This window comes from Brassica rapa, chromosome A02 (assembly GCF_000309985.2).
Source record: "Brassica rapa cultivar Chiifu-401-42 chromosome A02, CAAS_Brap_v3.01, whole genome shotgun sequence".
Lineage (NCBI taxonomy): Eukaryota > Viridiplantae > Streptophyta > Magnoliopsida > Brassicales > Brassicaceae > Brassica > Brassica rapa.
In genome coordinates, this window is record NC_024796.2 from 20,445,690 (window position 1) to 20,462,835 (window position 17,146).

Consider the following 17,146-nt stretch of genomic DNA (forward strand, 5'->3'; position numbering starts at 1 on the left):
TTGGACATTCATGATTAGTCATTGCAGTTGTAAGAATCTGATTCTTTGAAGACTTCTAGTTTCTGGTGTTGTTGAAGCATTAGTAAAGAGCATATTGATGTGCCTTTGGTGACAATTTGTTGTTCTTCACCACCAACTTTGGTGACTGATGCTTTGGTGCTTTGTTTGTTTTGGTATTCTAGGTGATATTGAAGATAATTTCGATGAGGAAGCTACAAATGTTGCAAGTTCTTCAGGAGTATGAGAGAGATTCAAGATTCAAGAAGCTACAAATATTGCAAACTACTATTTATTTTAATCTGAATAAAAATACTTTTGCTACTTCTTTACAAATGTTGCAAGCTACAATTTGTTTCAATCTGAATCAAATATAAATTTATTATAATTGTGATTTTAATATTTATGCATAGATATTTAAATTATCTTTTTATTAGTATATAAAATGTATAATTTGATTATGTATGCAAAAAGATATAAATATTTTACATGATCTCTTTACAACAAATAAAATAGTTTGGGTACCCATGGGTAAACCTATACCCTACTGGGTTATTTTATGGGTTTTAATTTAATCATAATGTTTTTGGATTTTCGCGGGCTGGGCATAAACTGGGTCGGGTTTTTTGTGGGTTGGGCTGGGCTGGGTTATTTCACCTATTTTAACATCCCTACCTTGGACAAGCCGTTTGAGGAAGCTTACTTTACCCACATGTTGTGGATGTTCTTCAGAGAGACCAAGGAAACTGAACATGACATACATAGGATGTTCAATCAGGTCAGAGAGAAGATGAAGCAGAGGATTACACTAAAGAAGATGAGTGATCCTGGGAAATTTGCAGTGCCATGTTTGTTGAAGGGCATTGAATTCATGTGTGCGCTGTGTGACACAGGTTCATCAATCAGCATACTAACCAAGATAATGGCAGACCATCTGGGTCTGAAGATAGAGCCTTCGGAGGATTCATTCACTTTTTTGGACTATTCTACGAGGAACTCAGGAGGAATCACCAGAAACCTTGAGGTGGAGATTGGTAATGCACTAGTTCCAGTTGACTTCCATGTCCTAGACAACAAACTGAACATGAATCATTCTCTACTCCCTTGGAGAGCCTTCATGGCTACGGTATGGGCAGTTTGCAACATGCAGACTAATCAGTTGTGTCTAACACTGATAAACCATGATGTCTACTATGATCCAGTCAGAATTGACAAGCCACATACGTCCAACACTGGAGTTGATACAAGATTCATAGCAGCATGCTACTGTGAATTTGAAGCTGAATACTAGACAAAGTGTGAAGCATCAATCGACAGCCATACTCAACCATCGATCGACAATGCCATTCAGCCAACGATCGATAACCACCTAGGAAATCGATCGACAGTAGTCATGCGAATGAAACTTTCGCTTTGCCAAAACACTGCTATCCGAGTTTTGTAGTTAACACCCAGCCTCAGATATCGATTGATTACCATTACGGTGACACGATCAGCAGACATGACGACTATTATATTGGCAGTTGAGAAAATGATAGCCATCATGAGAGCTTTGCAGTTGACATTGCACTACATGAGATGCGATCTGAGGAGTATGACGAGGATTACCCCAGAGAGAAGAATATCGAGTATCATGGTGTTGCCATGGAAGAAGAAGGAGTTCTCCATACATCACATGCAGATAAGAAGGCAAAATTAAATCGACATCAACACCAAGCCATCGATTGACGCTCATCACACACCAAATTCCGAGGTACAAGTAAAAGATAATACAAATTATGCTTATCTAACTCCATATGAATATGGTATTTTCAGGGATCCAGAAGGCCAAGCACGAGCCCTGGATGGACACATTCTCAACATATCCAGGGAGGAAATTGCTGAAATCATTTCCATGAATGGGTCCAGAAACTTAATAGACACTCATAACAGAGCAGAGGATCCATCATCGATCGACGAAGCAGATGCACCATCAATCGACGGTCAGTCCGAATTGAGACGAAGAGCGCTTCTCTAGAACAGGAAAATGAAACCTCATTGGGAGATGAATTTGGTATTTTCAGGGATCCAGAAGGCCAAGCACGATCCATGGATGGACACATTCTCAACATATCCAGGGAGGAAATTGCTGAAATCATTGCCATGAATGGGTCTAGAAAATTCTTAGACACGCAGAACATAGCAGAGGATCCACCATTGATCGGCGAAGCAGATGCACCATGGATCGACGGTCAGTCCGAATTGAGACGAAGATCGCTTCATCAGAACATGAAAATGAAACCTCATTGGGAGATGAAAAACGAGTATAGTGTAACATCAACCGTGCAGAACAAGCCACTTACATCAAAGCAGAGATTGATGAGTTGGTAGCAGATATCTATAGAGCTATGAGGACGACATATGATTATCATTCCAAGAGGCTCGATGACATCTACTACCCATTCAACAACAATATAAGCTGGTTAACCACACGCACAGATGATATGAAGCAAGACATAGCCATGATTCAAGAACAACATGCAGTCGGTGGAGGAGCATAGAAATCGATTGCCGCTCACATTTAACAATAGATCGACGCCCACATCCGTACATCGATCGACGCTCAACTTGCATCATTTGAAGATAGGCTACAATCATTCACCTATAGGCTTAATGGTATCTACTACCCGCTCCGTGACGACATAGATTCATTGACTACACACATGAACGCACTGCAGCAGGAGAAATACACGATTCAGAGACTTCTATATTTTCAAGCAGAGCAGTCACCATCGATCGACAGCGATTATACAACATTATGAGGCAAGCTGGTAACCGAGAAATTCTTACATGATAAGCTTGATGATATCACTTTCTCTCAAGACTTGTTGAAAGAAGATATCTATTAAGAGTTGAAGGACATCACAGAATCAACACATGCCAGACTTGGAATTCACCAGTGCAGCATTGGTAATCTTCAGAATAGGATGCATGTCATTGAGGTTGATAAGGAGATACTGAAAAATCAGTGGACCAGAGGAAATAAGACCATAAGAAGCTTCATTGGTACATGGTTCCAGATGAGCAACGAAGATGTAGACACTTGTTTCCCAACAAGTAGTCATCCACCTCCTTACTAGCCAAAAACAGCTTCCAAAGTCAAGCTAAATGACTATTACAAAGCGCTGAGTGGGAAGCAACCCACTATTAGGTAATTTTTTTTCAGTTTTCACTTTTTAAATTATTTATTTTTTCATTCAATTTATTGCAGGTATAAAAAACAGAAAAACCAAAAAGAGACCCGAGGAGACGATTACTCAGTCATCGACCGATGAGACCAAGTCGACGTCGTTCGACATCACGACACCAGAAACGATTGATAGACACTTCAATGTGTCAATCGACATCGACATCCGCGATCAGGTATATAGTTTTCCTTGTTACATTATGTACTTATGATTTATGTTCTCACCAAACTCCGACTAGATATACACTAGGGATAGTGTAATTTAAGTCTAGGGGAAAGTTTACTGATATTAATTTACCTATGAGTTTTATAAATGTTTTCAAAAAGTTTTATTGAGTCAAGAAGGGGACAATGAACTTTTTTCAATTTCCCTCACTTATCTAACCACTCTTTAGCATCATTCTTAGATTTATTAACTGCAGATTGTATTATAGATGCTAAAGTGGATCATCCTGCCAATTATTCACACTTGCTGAGACTGTTTGAAGGAACCAAATCCAACCTCCAACCTAATTGAGCTCAACTTGCTTGTCTTGGGGCATGGTATATATTGGATCGGAATCCTCCTTCAAGTCTGGAAGGTATTAGACTTAGTGTCCCTGGTTTTCCTTCAACCTTTCTTTGGCATCCATATATATATTTACAGAAGATTGAGTTGATTTCTTGCCGTTTAGAAGGGTAGGAGTGTCTACAGCGACCCCATTATTTTACTCTAATAGAATGATCACACATTGTTTGGAAGCGAGGGGTAAATACATTATCGATGACCTTACTATTTCGCCTACAACTTTGCCTAGTAATAAAAATAAATAAATAATAAATATATATATATATATATATATATATATATATATATATATATATATATATATATATTTATATATACTATATATATATAAATATATATATATATATATATACTATAAATTGGATTCAGAGAAAAGAGAAGAGATAAGGAAAACCAGAAAAGGGTTACCTCTAGGTCCAGATACTTGCTTAAGTGGATTCCATGGGTTTAGTGATCGATATTCCCAAGGCAAAGCATACAATTTTGTTTTATGTAAGAAATAAGGTCAGGAGAGGTTTAGTCATACATGATTAGTTAAGTTGTTGGATGAATGAAATTGGTTGCTAAACTAGGATATTGCATATAAAGTACTTTTGAAGTTGAGATTGATTTGATGTGGAATATTGCTGAGGTGATGATAGTGAGTTCTTAAATTGTGTGAGTCCCTGCTGTTTTCAAATCTCTTTCAGAGAGACTGCTCATTGTTTTGCTTGAGGACAAGCAAAAGAATAAGTTTGAGGGAGTTGATATACCATAGATTTTACCCACTTGGTATATAGGTGTTTTTAAATACATTATAGCTGTTTTAGAGTCTTTTTAATACGTTTTCAGGTTTTGGAGTGATTTGGAGGAAAAAAATGATTTTGGTGCATTTTGGAGATAAAGTGAAAAGGACCTGTAACTCCTGTACGAAAACGCGGGCGCGGAGACCGATTACGCAGCATCGAAACGTTCGGCGGAGATCAGCCGCAACATTTCATGAAAATTTGTTAAAAAATTGGGTTCACCAAAAAAGTTCGTCTTTTCAGGTTTTAAATGCTTAAATCGAGTTGTACATGCGAGATCTACGAGTTTGATGAAAAAACAATAAGAAAAACGAAAGATTTGAGTGAATGGTGATAGACTAAATTAGTGGCTATGGTAAGAGTTGCAGAAACTCCAAGCGACAAGAAAGGAAGAAGAAGGTTTAATTATAGTTTTGCCATTATTTAAAGAAGAGATTAAAGAAAACACGCTTCTAGGGCCTCATATCGAAGACGTGACATAATGCTTAAAAAGCAGCTAACCTTCCACCAGAGTACAAGACAATATGTGTTTCATTACGAAAATTGATTAATATATATACAGTTTTAGAAATATTAAAAAATCACTTAAAACTAGGCCCCGATTAATCTCTGATTACTCTCCGAATTTATGTTAACTCGCTAGGCTTAGACCAGCCGTCTCACTTACGCCTAGCGTAGTTCCGAACAGGGCCCGTAACTGACCATCGAACAGTCTGGCTGTCGATGATTGAAGATTATAATCGATCGACACATACCATGTGTTTTCGATCGACGGCGAAGTGCGCAAAGACCAGACTTGGTTCCAGCGAACTTTTAAGCCCAAGTCCCAAAAGAATTACCAAATTTCCCCTGACGAGTTTTAACTTAATATTTATGTGCTCTGTCATTGTTCTAGGAAACACACGCTTTCATACTTTCTTACACAGCAAAATACTTAGAGTTTTAGGTTTGGAGAGAAGATCCAAGACTCCTTCAGAGATTTGTGAATGGAACTCCAAGTTTTTCTACTCTTATCTATTCTATGCAGTTTTACTATTGTCTTGTTATGAATTGTTTAACTATGTATGAGTAGTTCTCTTTGTTAGATTTAGGGTTCAGATATTCATGAGGGATTACCTCAAAATATGTAGTTGCTAAGTGTTTGGATATCAATCAATTGAACTGTTCTTTAATGGATGTGTTCTAAAGTAGCTGACTAGGACCTTGTCCATAGATATTAGGGCGCAAGCGGAAGCATGGTCATTTGTCTGATCTAGTTTACATTGTGCTAGGATTGCTAGAAAAAAGCGACAGCTGATTTAGTTTAACCAAGTGAACAAGTCAAACCCGTGCGGTAAAGCTTACTGGAAGGAATGTTGATCAACAACTCAGTAGTTGCACCGATCGACGGGCTGAAAGGTGTATCGATCAAAAATTCATAATTGGTATCGATCGACACTTTTTCAAGACCAACAAGCGACATCTGAATATAGATCTGGCAATAGATAGTCTAAATATACGGAAGTTGATCGACTATTCTTTTAGTTTGAATTCTAGAATATCCAACATACACTTAGTCTCTATATCTCTATAACCCTGATTGTCTGAATAGAAACTCTAAGTCTAACGCCTTTCATATCTGTTTCAAAACCCCAATCAATCAACCGAGCAATTACCTTGCTCACACCAATGCTATTTACATTTAAACATGTTTTCCTAGCTAACCACATAACTACTAGATCTTTTGTGTGTCTTAGCTCCTTGTGAATTTGATCCTTATGTGCTACAACTCGACTTCTTATTTGAGAGAGTACAAATCACTCCTTAGGATAATTTGAGTGATATCACTTACTTACAATCTACGGAGGATAACATGTTTCTTATAGCAAGCCAAGTAAAACATAGTATCTTAACACACATTGTCAACAGGGGCCATCCCTGTAGGCGATCTATTAAAGTTTTCAACTAATTTTTTAATATAAATTTGAGAGTAAAAAATTTTCTCAGGGGAATATAATTTTCATCAAAACATTTGGAGGCATGTAACAAATGTTTCATTTACATGACCCATGACCGACCCTGCACATTGTTAGAACCACATTATCTATATCTAATCAATTTTGTCTTTCCTTATTTAATAATTCCCATTTCTTTGTAGAAAGAAAGTTTATGCATACTGAACTAACGGTCAATCGAAAAATATTATCTCCCATCGAAAACTCTAGCCATCAAGAGAAAAAGAGAGAGATTTTTCTTAGTTTCAAGCCGATGACCGGAGGCTTCTATAGCTCTGACATCGGCTTGTTTGGTTCGTTTTGCTTCTTTTTTTTTTGCTTTACTTTCTATCATTTGATTTGTTTGATTGTCAATTTATTTTAAATGCGGAAATTTTATTGTTCTTTTGTATGTTTCTTCCAATAGATTTAGTAAGCCAAAAACTTCGGTTCAATTGAACCGTTTAGAAAAGGTAATTGACATATCTAATGCAGATGGTGGCGACGGGTCTTACCGGCTTCTCGTTGATGGTTCTTCATTTGATGGTGATGGATTTTTTGCTGCAAACTATGGTTACTCTGAAAATGGTAATCTTTTTGACTCTATTATTTTCAAAAGAGTAATATAAAGATTTGTCTGGTCTCGGTGACTCCTACTGGAGTATTAAAAAGAGAGTGACAATCGTTCGCAATTCAGTTTAAATCATGGCGTCTTTGGATTAATACGAAGATTATCTCATTTGCGATTCAACTATTCCAAAAGCAAATTTGAAGCTTTTATATATAAAATCTTTGGTCATCCACTCGCAAGATAAATATGTGTTAGTTTACTTTGGATCCCTACTAATATTATCATTTTTCTATATTTGTTTGGCTAATTCTCATTGTTTAATTTATTTGCCTAAAAGGCTTAATAATACAATTGAAAAAAAAAGAACTAACGGTCATTACTCGAGACTACGAATCATAAAGAATCATGGTCGAGATTACCCGGAAAAAAATCACACAATGGAAAGAAGCATCCAACTCAACGAAGTAAATGTAAGATGAAAATTACTTTAAATATCATAAGTTAGTTACCATTTTACAAAATATATTCAATGAAAAATACTCTAATATTTGGATTTAGGATGTAGTGATTATTGTTTAGGATTTAGTATTCAAGGGGTGGGATTGAGTTTATAAACTTCTACAAATATTTTATAAGTTATTATTAAGAATTTATATATTATTTTAAAGATTAGTTTAATTTTTTCATTTAAACTTAAAATATTTATGAAAATAGATATTCTTTAGAGATAAATTTTAAAAATGGTATCAAATTTGTATTTCATCAAGTAAGATTAACATATATAGAGACAGTGTCGGATTTAATATATATATATATGCCAAGCAGAAATAAGTAATTTGGTCCACAAAAAATTTATTTACAAAAAGAATGTAATAAAAATTGAGCTGAGGGCATTCCCCAATCCCCCAGTAGATATCTTTCATTGGATTTCCAGATGTTTAGAGGTTTGCTCGTCGTGGTTTTGTGCCAGTCTGTTATGATTTCAGTTTCCTATTATGTGTTTAATGTTAAGTGTTGTTTGAATGTTTGTTTCCCTGGTTTGGGCTCAGTCTCCGGGAATATCTCGTGTTTCTTCCGGCTTTGGTTATCGGGGACAGTCTTGTGGTCCTCCGTTTGTAGAATCTTACTCTTGTATCCTTTGTTGATCGTATTAATAAAACCAGATGAAAAAAAAAATCCAATGAGAGTCAAATCTTGTGTAAGTAATTACAGAGAAACAGAGAAGAACAGAGAGACAATTTCAATGGTTTAAACTCTTCATTCTTATTTCACTCAAGTCTTAGGGTTTTACAAGATAGCTTATTTATACTAAGAGAACTTGTCTAGACCTAAAGGAATATCCTGTAGCATATTCTGCTTGGCTGTAAAGCTCTTCTCAAGACTCATTATCAGAGAGGAGACCATATCTGTTCTGAACCTTAATGACAGAGTTCGTACTCTGTTTGTCTGTAGCTGAGGAAGCGTTGTCTTTACATTTTGCTGACTTAGCCGTTGGAGTCTTTGAATGTAGAGCTGTGGGCTTCACTTGTTGTCGAGGGCCCATCACCTCTTCATTCTTCATGCTTGATGGGCCTGTTATGTTTACATCTTGCGCATCCTTCCTTGATGATCCTAACCAGCCTAGTACCACCAGAACTTTTGAATATAAATCTTCATCATTAGCCCCTAAAATTATTATAGAAAAAAAATTTCAAACACATGCTTGGCTAGTTTCTATCAAGGAACAGTTCTTTGTAGAGAGTAAAAAGTGAAGAAACGAGAAAAAAATGGAAAAAAAAAAGAAAAAAACTTGACTAAATACATAAACAAATATATGCATTGTTGTAAATATATACAAAATTTGACTAAATAGATACATAAACAAATATATACAAAAATTACCAGCTCAACATCAAACATACAAGAAATTATTCAAATGTCACTAACTCAAACATAATTGCTTGAATAAAACATTCACAATAAAAACATTTTAAGTACGTACTTTCATTTTTTAATTCATAAGAAGTTGTTGTAAATATTCTTTTACATTACCGCATCCGACATGCCTATTGTCTTTATAATTAGAATCGTATACAACGACAAGTACATAGCATTTTTAAGACAAAGTACCAAACATCCATACACCCTTTTTTCTTTTGAACACCACCATACACCCATATATATACATATATACAATACGGTGTCTTTTCAGCTTAGGCCTTAATATTTTATGAGACACCATCAGGCGCAACATGGTCAGCAACTTCTTGATCCGGCACTCTATCGCCTTCCTCCAGCTCAATACCATCTAATGGATTCTGAAGAGGCCCAATACAATCTCGTGGAACTTGATCTGGCTCAACGTAATCTTGAAGGTTTTGACTCTGATCATTTCCAAGAATCTGATATGCCTCTTGAGGAAGAAGCTCTAGGCCAGCAACAAAAAGCGGGAGCAAGACTAGATAACGTCTACGAGACCTATATGAAATTGCGGAGCCAATGACGTGGACAATGGACAACATCAGTAAATACGCGTTTAGTGTGTGCCAATAGAGACTCCCATCGTTTTTGTAAAGCCAAAACACTTGACCGCATCTTCGTATTTTCACTCCTCCTTCGATCAGATTTTGGATTATATCGAGCATAGTGAAGATTAATGTGTCACAAGCAGAAACGATGCCGAATATCTTTGCTAGATCTTTCTCCTTGTCAAGTAGCTCTAAGACAAAGCAGAGGAACTCAACGAGGAATGCAACAGCGGAATGTGGTCGAAGACTTTGCCTGAAAACCACGAGTCTGATGGCCGGAGTTAGGATCGGCATTTTTTTAAAAGAAATTATAATTTGAAACTAACAAAATATGATATCACGAACTTTGGTACGTGGTGCTTTTTATAGTGATGTGAAGGGATGATTAGCAGATGATTAGAGAGATAAAAGTCAAAAAGTTAAGCTTGGAAAATTCTGTGCTAATTAAGAACTCTTCACTTTTCATATTGCATAGGGAACCAAAGAAAGTTATTTTGTAGTTTGCGTTTGAGGTCTTTGTTTTTGTTTATCATAGCAAGTAAGCTGTACACTACTATAAGAAAATGAAAATCAATATTCATTTAAGCGTAATATACAGTTTGCTGGTTGGTCATTTACGACGTACGTAATGTCGGCATGTCAAAATTTTGAATAGGTGGTCTTAACTAAATTACATTTCTATAATATAAATACTGCTCAACTTAACCTCCTTGAAAAGCATTGTCCGCTATATATACTTTTTAGTCTAAAATTCGTTTATTCAATATTCTCAATCAAAGATAATAACATAAAAATTGATATGATACATCGCATGAGCCCTGGAATTATTATCCGGGATCCGGATTCGATCCAAGATCCGTTCCGAAAATAGGATATCCGGAATGCCCAAATCCTGATCCAGATAGAAAATCTCAGATCCGTCAAAACCGAATCCAGATCCCGATATCTTGATTTTTAGGTCTAAATACCCAGATCCAGATCTGTATTTTTAGAAGGTTTAATTTTATTAAGATTTATTAATACTTATACATAAAATTAGTTTTATAATGTTATATTTTAATTTTAATTTTATATACATATGAATATATTTATAAATCTTGTATAAATATTTAATTTATACATTATTTTTAGAATTTTAGTATTTTTTTAAAAATATTTTTAATTATTTTTTATGAGTCAAATTCCAGGTCAAGATATCCGCGGGTAGTACAATATCTAGACGGATATATGAAATCTGGATATCCGGAAACCACAAATATGGACTCAGATATTAAATCCACGGATCTGACAAGTCCGGATCCGAATCTGGATACCTTAAATATCCGGATATCCGGTTCCATCCCATCCCTACAACACATCAATAAAGTGAAAACAAGCTCTTGAGAAAAAATCTAACCCGTTAAAAAATAGGAAAATTATTACTGACTACATGAAATATTGATCATCATATGGCTAACCATGCAAACTAAACTAATCTATACTTACCTACACGAAGTATATGTTATGCATGACAACATCCCTTAACTTTATGATGTTAAGTAATTAACATCACGAGTTGAAATTTATTCATCCAAAAATGATGTGTATGTTAGAGACCATTTAAATATCTCGTTTCATCAATTAAAATATGATGTACCTGATGGTAATTTATCTAAATTTGATTTTTTTTCCGTGTTTTAAAATCGTAAGAATATTTTTAAACAAAAACTAATTTACAAAATCAATATGTTTTATAAAATCTTGATAAGTAGTGTTTTAGCATAAACTAATTTACAAAATCAATTTGTTTTATAAAATTTTGATAAGTAGTGTTTTAACATTTTTATTTTAGGGTTTTCAAAAATAATATATTATATTAAATATTAAAGTTATTTAAGATATTATTTACTTATTTTTTAAAATTATTTAAATATGCTTTGTTATGAACTTTTAATAAAAATTTTGTAATTCGCTTGACTAATTGTATTATATATACTTATTAAAAAATTATTATAAACCTTATTTGATGTCAATTTAGTTACTCTATCATTTTATTTGTTTAATATGAAATTAACTAAGTTAATGAATTATTTTATTTATATATTCATAAACAAAAATTGCATTCATTTAAACTTAGTAAAACTTTCATATGAGATTCTTATTCTTTGATTATTTTTATTCTTAAAAGTATATAATATATGATTATATATGCAAGATTCTGTTTTGTTTATGTTGACATCACATAAGTCTTAAACAAATAAAATATTAGAGTCAATAAATTGACAACAAATAAGTTTTATAATTGAAAAGTTATCAAAGATGTAAATATATCACACAATTAATCAAATGAATTGCAAATTTATTATTAAAATTTCATAGCAAAACATATTAAAATAATTTAGAAAACAAAAAAAAAAATCAATAATATCTTATACAACTTTCATATTAATATAGATAAAAATAATACAATTATATAGTTCTTTTTAAACATATTGATTTTGTAAACTAGATTTTGTTTAAAATTCTTATGATTTTAAAATACAGGTAAAAATCTAATTTTAGTTTAATTCCAGTTGGGTCGGTCATATTTTCATTGATAAAATGATATATTTAAACGGTCTCTGGCATCCACATCAGTTTTTGGATGAATAAAATTAAATTCATGATGTCAACTACATAACATCATTAATTTGAGAAATGTTCTTATACATAACATATACTTCGTGTGGTTAGATATACATTAGTTTAGTTTGTATGGTTAGCCATGTGATGACCAATACTTTATGTAGTTAGTAATCATTTTTCCTAAAAAATATGATCTAACATATACGATTACAAGAGAAATCAATGATGAAGTCTAGACCAAAAATTTGGTTGGATATTGCCAATATATTGATATCAAAATGATCGTATTCCGCAATTTTCAAACAATCGAAGTACTATCTCGTACCACAACGGGCTACAATCAGGTTCATTGCCTACACAATAAAAGTTTTCAAGACAAAAATATATTATTTTCTTTGGTTAGATCTGTTCTACAAGAGATCCTTTCAAAGGAGTTTCATCTAGACTCCGTCAAACAACCTGTGATAATCACCACTACAAAGATCGGAGCAAAACGAATAAATCACTGATTAAAAAAGACAGATGAAAACAAAAATATCCCTGGAAACTTTGAAAGAAACAACCAAAATAAAGTTATAACTAGGTGTTTTCTGCACAAATAATAGCTTTAAAATTTTATATAATATTTAAAAATAAAATTTTGTTAAATTTTATAATTTGCTTATAATATTTAATTTTGTGTAAAATTATAATCTTGGAATTTTTTTTATCTATTTCTTTTAGTTAAAATATATTAAATCCAACTCTATAAAATTAAAAGAAAATTTTGTTAGGTATATATTTATCAAAACATAAAACTAAATAATCTTTTTAAAAACTAATGATAATGGGATGAGAACATTTAAATTAAAAACTGCATTAAATTTTTTTATGATATGTTTTAGTATTAATAATTATAAATTTATATAAAATAGAATTAAATAATATTTTGAAAATTATAAAATGTTATAATATTTCTATTTATAATATTATATTATTTATTGTTATATTAATGATGATGTATGAGTTAATATCATATTCTAAAAACTGTACTAAAAATATAAATCAACATTAAATGTAAATGTCCAATTCATAATTAGCTTAAACCATGTGGTCATTGTTAGTATGACATGTCATTATTTTTCTTTTAAAATCAATATGATGATGACACAAGACAAATCAGTTTTCAAATAATGTCTAGGGAATATTAAAAACAAATAAGAAAAGACTATTTGAAGAGAAATCCCAACATTTTTTTTGTCATTGAATCAAAGTAGCGGGAAAGATTCCACGAGTACATAATATGAAATAGAAAAAGAAAATGCAACAAACAGAAATTTCGTAAAGGACCATTATCCACGAAGCTTATATTATAGGATCTTCATGAAGATCTCTTAACCAAAGCTTCAAGAGAGACTGTGGAAGGTGGTCGCGTTCGCCTCCCCAAGAATGATGTTAGCTAACCACGAGGGACCACCATAAGCGATATAAGACTGGAGCCTATTCTCACGAGTGACAATTTTGGCAATCTCTTCAACCACTCCATTTCTATTGACTAGAGAAATCCCAACATTAGTGCTAGAAAAGCCGCCAGCCCAGGCACAAAAAGATCTCCCTATTTTATTTATATAATAATTTCTTAACAAATATATTTAGAGTTATGTAATTTTTTTTTTGTTAGGTTTGAGTTGCTTTTAAAACTTGTTCTCTATCGGGTAAGCTCAAGAACACTAGGGTATGGTTAGAAGTTCATTATCTCTGTTTCTTTACAAAATTTGTTGTAATTTGTATAATCTTTTGGATTTGTCAAATCTAAGCCATGACGAATAGATACAACTATGTCTTTTTCAACCAGTGGCGGAGGTAGAAAAAACTTCTAAGGGGGTCAATTTCGAAATTAGCATATATCACAAGGGTCATTTAGCTAAAATTTGCAAGATTTATCTAGGTTTTAAAGGATTATACATGTAAAAAAAATTTCTTTTATAAAATCCACCTGGGTCATTTGACCCACCTGCCAACACTCTGCCTCCGCCACTGTTTTCAACAAAACATGAATACAAGAGCCGGCCCTTGCCATAGGCCAATGAAGCATGGACTTCCAGCCTTATTATTATTAAGTATAATATCGGCTCCACAGAAGTAACTTTAGACCATTGGTTAAATGGCTCTATACTCTGTATATTTTAATCATTTACTTAATTAATTTTTATTTTAATACATGCAGTAATTTAATTTGTATGTCTAATTAGTTTTTTTTTTGTATTTTTAAATTTGCCTCATATATCTACTACATGCTATGAAAAAATTCAAAAATTTAAAGTATATTTTTAATTATTTATTAAATGAATTATCAAAAGATTCGATACCTTTAAAATAAGTTAGGAAATTTCTGTTCAATAGGACTAAGTAAAAAAATTATGTATCCTCTAGAAATATATTACGACACATGTATGCATTTTTATCTTTCATTTAATTAATTTTAGTATGTTTTTATATAACGTTCATAAAATGGTTAAATGTAACTTATGTTTGTAATAGTTGAATATGTATTATAGCATATGCATACATTTTTATTTTTTGTTTAACAAATTAGTTTTATAGTTCTTAGGTTATTTTATATATCTACATCCATTCAAATGAACATTAAAAATTAACATATGTTTTAATTGTTTATATTAACTTTAAATTATTAGCCTATATATCTATTAGTTTTACGAGGGTTTGAATAATAAAGAAAGACATTACAAAGAAAAAGTTTCCAAACTGTTTTAGTTTTGCTATGAGAATATATTTGTTGTCACATTTCATACTTACCATCGGCGATTTACTTTCATGTCTATGAGTTTTGTTGTTGGCGTGTATGTATATGCATGTGTCTTGGTTTAGTTATTCTATTCCATCTTATGTGACCATGTATAACAACCAGATTATGATCTCACAAAAACTTGTCATGCGATAATGCTACCATGGTGGATGATGTTGGTGATTTTTGTATGTTTCTACTACCATAGCACATTGGTACTGATTCACATCGTTCGATCGGATTTGAGACATAATATCCCTTACCAGCGATCTCCACTAATGCCTATAAAACATGTGTTACTTTTCAATGCATGGTCAGTTGGACCACAAAGAAATTTGGACAAGACATGGTACAATGTGTTTGTTTTTTTCTCAAACTATTACTCCCTCTGTTCTCAAAAGATGCATATTCTAGAATTTTCACATATATTAAAAAAACTCATTAAATATGCATTGTTTTTTGTGAATAACAATTTTTCATAATTTTTAGCCAATAGAAATTCAATAAACACCATTATTGTTTTTTGAAACTTACAATTTTTCATAAAATCATACATTGAAAAAGTAAAAAATATTTTTTTTTGAAACAATTTTTTTTTCGAGAACATATATCTTTTAGGAATGGAGGGAGTAGTATATAAGTGTGTTCATCGTTTTCTCGTTAAGCACTTACGTTTTATTTTTGAGGCCAAAAAGAAACGTTTTTTTTGAAAAAGTGAATGGTAATCTTTGTTCCAAAATTATCTATTTGGTATATTTCTAGGAGAGCATTATTCTAGTATCCTCTACTTTTGGGGATGATTGGTAAGTGTTGTAGCTTTATATTTTTTGCTGTCGAATTTAATCTGTAGATTTATTTGCTGTAGCTTTTCTTGCTGTAGATTTCTAAAGCACTAATTTTTTGCTTTGGAAATAAAGCTCTGTACAGCCATATTTTGATTTTGTAGAGATTTTTTTGCTGTGAGTTTTTTAAGGAAAGCAAAGCTCGATTGGTTGAGATATATAGTTGTAGACTAAATTTTGGCTGTCCAGAGCATCTACAGCTCCAACCAATCATCCCCAAATTTGTGTTACAGTATTATGTCTCTAATTGTAATTCATCTTTTTCATGTACCGATTAATCTTACGGTGTTCTTCGAAGATTCTATTATCGTCCCGTGTATGGTCTAGAGATGTAATTTAGATTATTGATTCCTGTATTGGATTTTGGAATAATAATGTGTAAGCATTGGTAGAATAAAGATCACTTGGATAAGTTCAAAGGAAAACAAAATGAATTGTCAAAGAAAACTATTGTATATTCTAATTAACTATATAGAGATTTTGATGAAGTATCCAGTATTTTGATTTTATCGAAGAAATGAAGTTCAAATTTATTATAAAAACATCTACATATTTATTAATCAAAGTAATCTTGAATGTATTTTGAAGTGAATAAAAGACATAATATATGAAGTCTATATAATACTAAATGCAGAAGCGCATAATAGAAGGGGAGGAATGTTAGGGCTAGTCTCTCTCCTCTTCATGTGGAGATGGAAGCGTTATCATGGGCAATGGAATACATGAAGAATTTACGTCAATTTCAGGTTACGTTTGCAACGAATTGTTCTCAATTGGTGAAGATGGTTTCAGAACCAGAAGAATGACCAGCTTTTGCAAATTATTTGGAAGATATCAACATCCTGAAAGAGAGTTTCACCCGATCAGAGATTATCTATGTACCACGGATGCAAAATTCAAAAGCGGATAGCCTAGCACGCAGTGATAGAAAACAATCGTCTTTCGTCGTTCACATGGATGCAAATCAGCCGTCTATAACTGAACTTGGAAAACAATGAAATAAAAGGGCCCTATAGAAAATGTGGTCAGAAATTCATCCGACGATGACTGAACTTATTATCTTTACTAGAGATTCTGCAAGACATCTAAAAGGATAATTTTGTTACTCTGATATGATGTATTTTCCTCAAGTTTTGTTATGATTGGTGGGCCAGCCGAGCATAACTTTGTATAAATCAGTTTGATTTGGTTAAAATTTGAAATACTGGAAAAAGCAAACTAACCCACTGCAAGACTAGATCAATAAATTTATATTGGAATATTGCTGAACGGTTCAAAACCTGAAACC

The 17,146-nt window shown here is 32.7% G+C and overlaps 2 protein-coding genes across 2 annotated transcripts in view; one reads left to right on the forward strand and one right to left on the reverse strand.

Annotated features, from left to right (window-relative positions):
• Positions 1–7,580, forward strand: part of LOC103848601 (zinc finger BED domain-containing protein RICESLEEPER 2-like) — a 10,641-nt gene extending 3,061 nt beyond the window's left edge. Inside the window, exon 3 of the mRNA XM_009125477.3 lies at positions 183–7,580. The gene's annotated coding sequence lies outside the window, so the exon portion shown is untranslated. The remainder of the gene's footprint in view (positions 1–182) is intronic.
• LOC103848602 overlaps positions 1–16,974 on the reverse strand; it is a 37,649-nt gene extending 20,675 nt beyond the window's left edge. The window contains exon 1 of the mRNA XM_033284735.1: positions 673–16,974. Coding sequence (XP_033140626.1) covers positions 9,328–9,921 — 594 coding nt within the window. The 5' untranslated portion in view covers positions 9,922–16,974 and the 3' untranslated portion in view covers positions 673–9,327. The remainder of the gene's footprint in view (positions 1–672) is intronic.
• Positions 16,975–17,146: the final 172 nt, after the last annotated feature.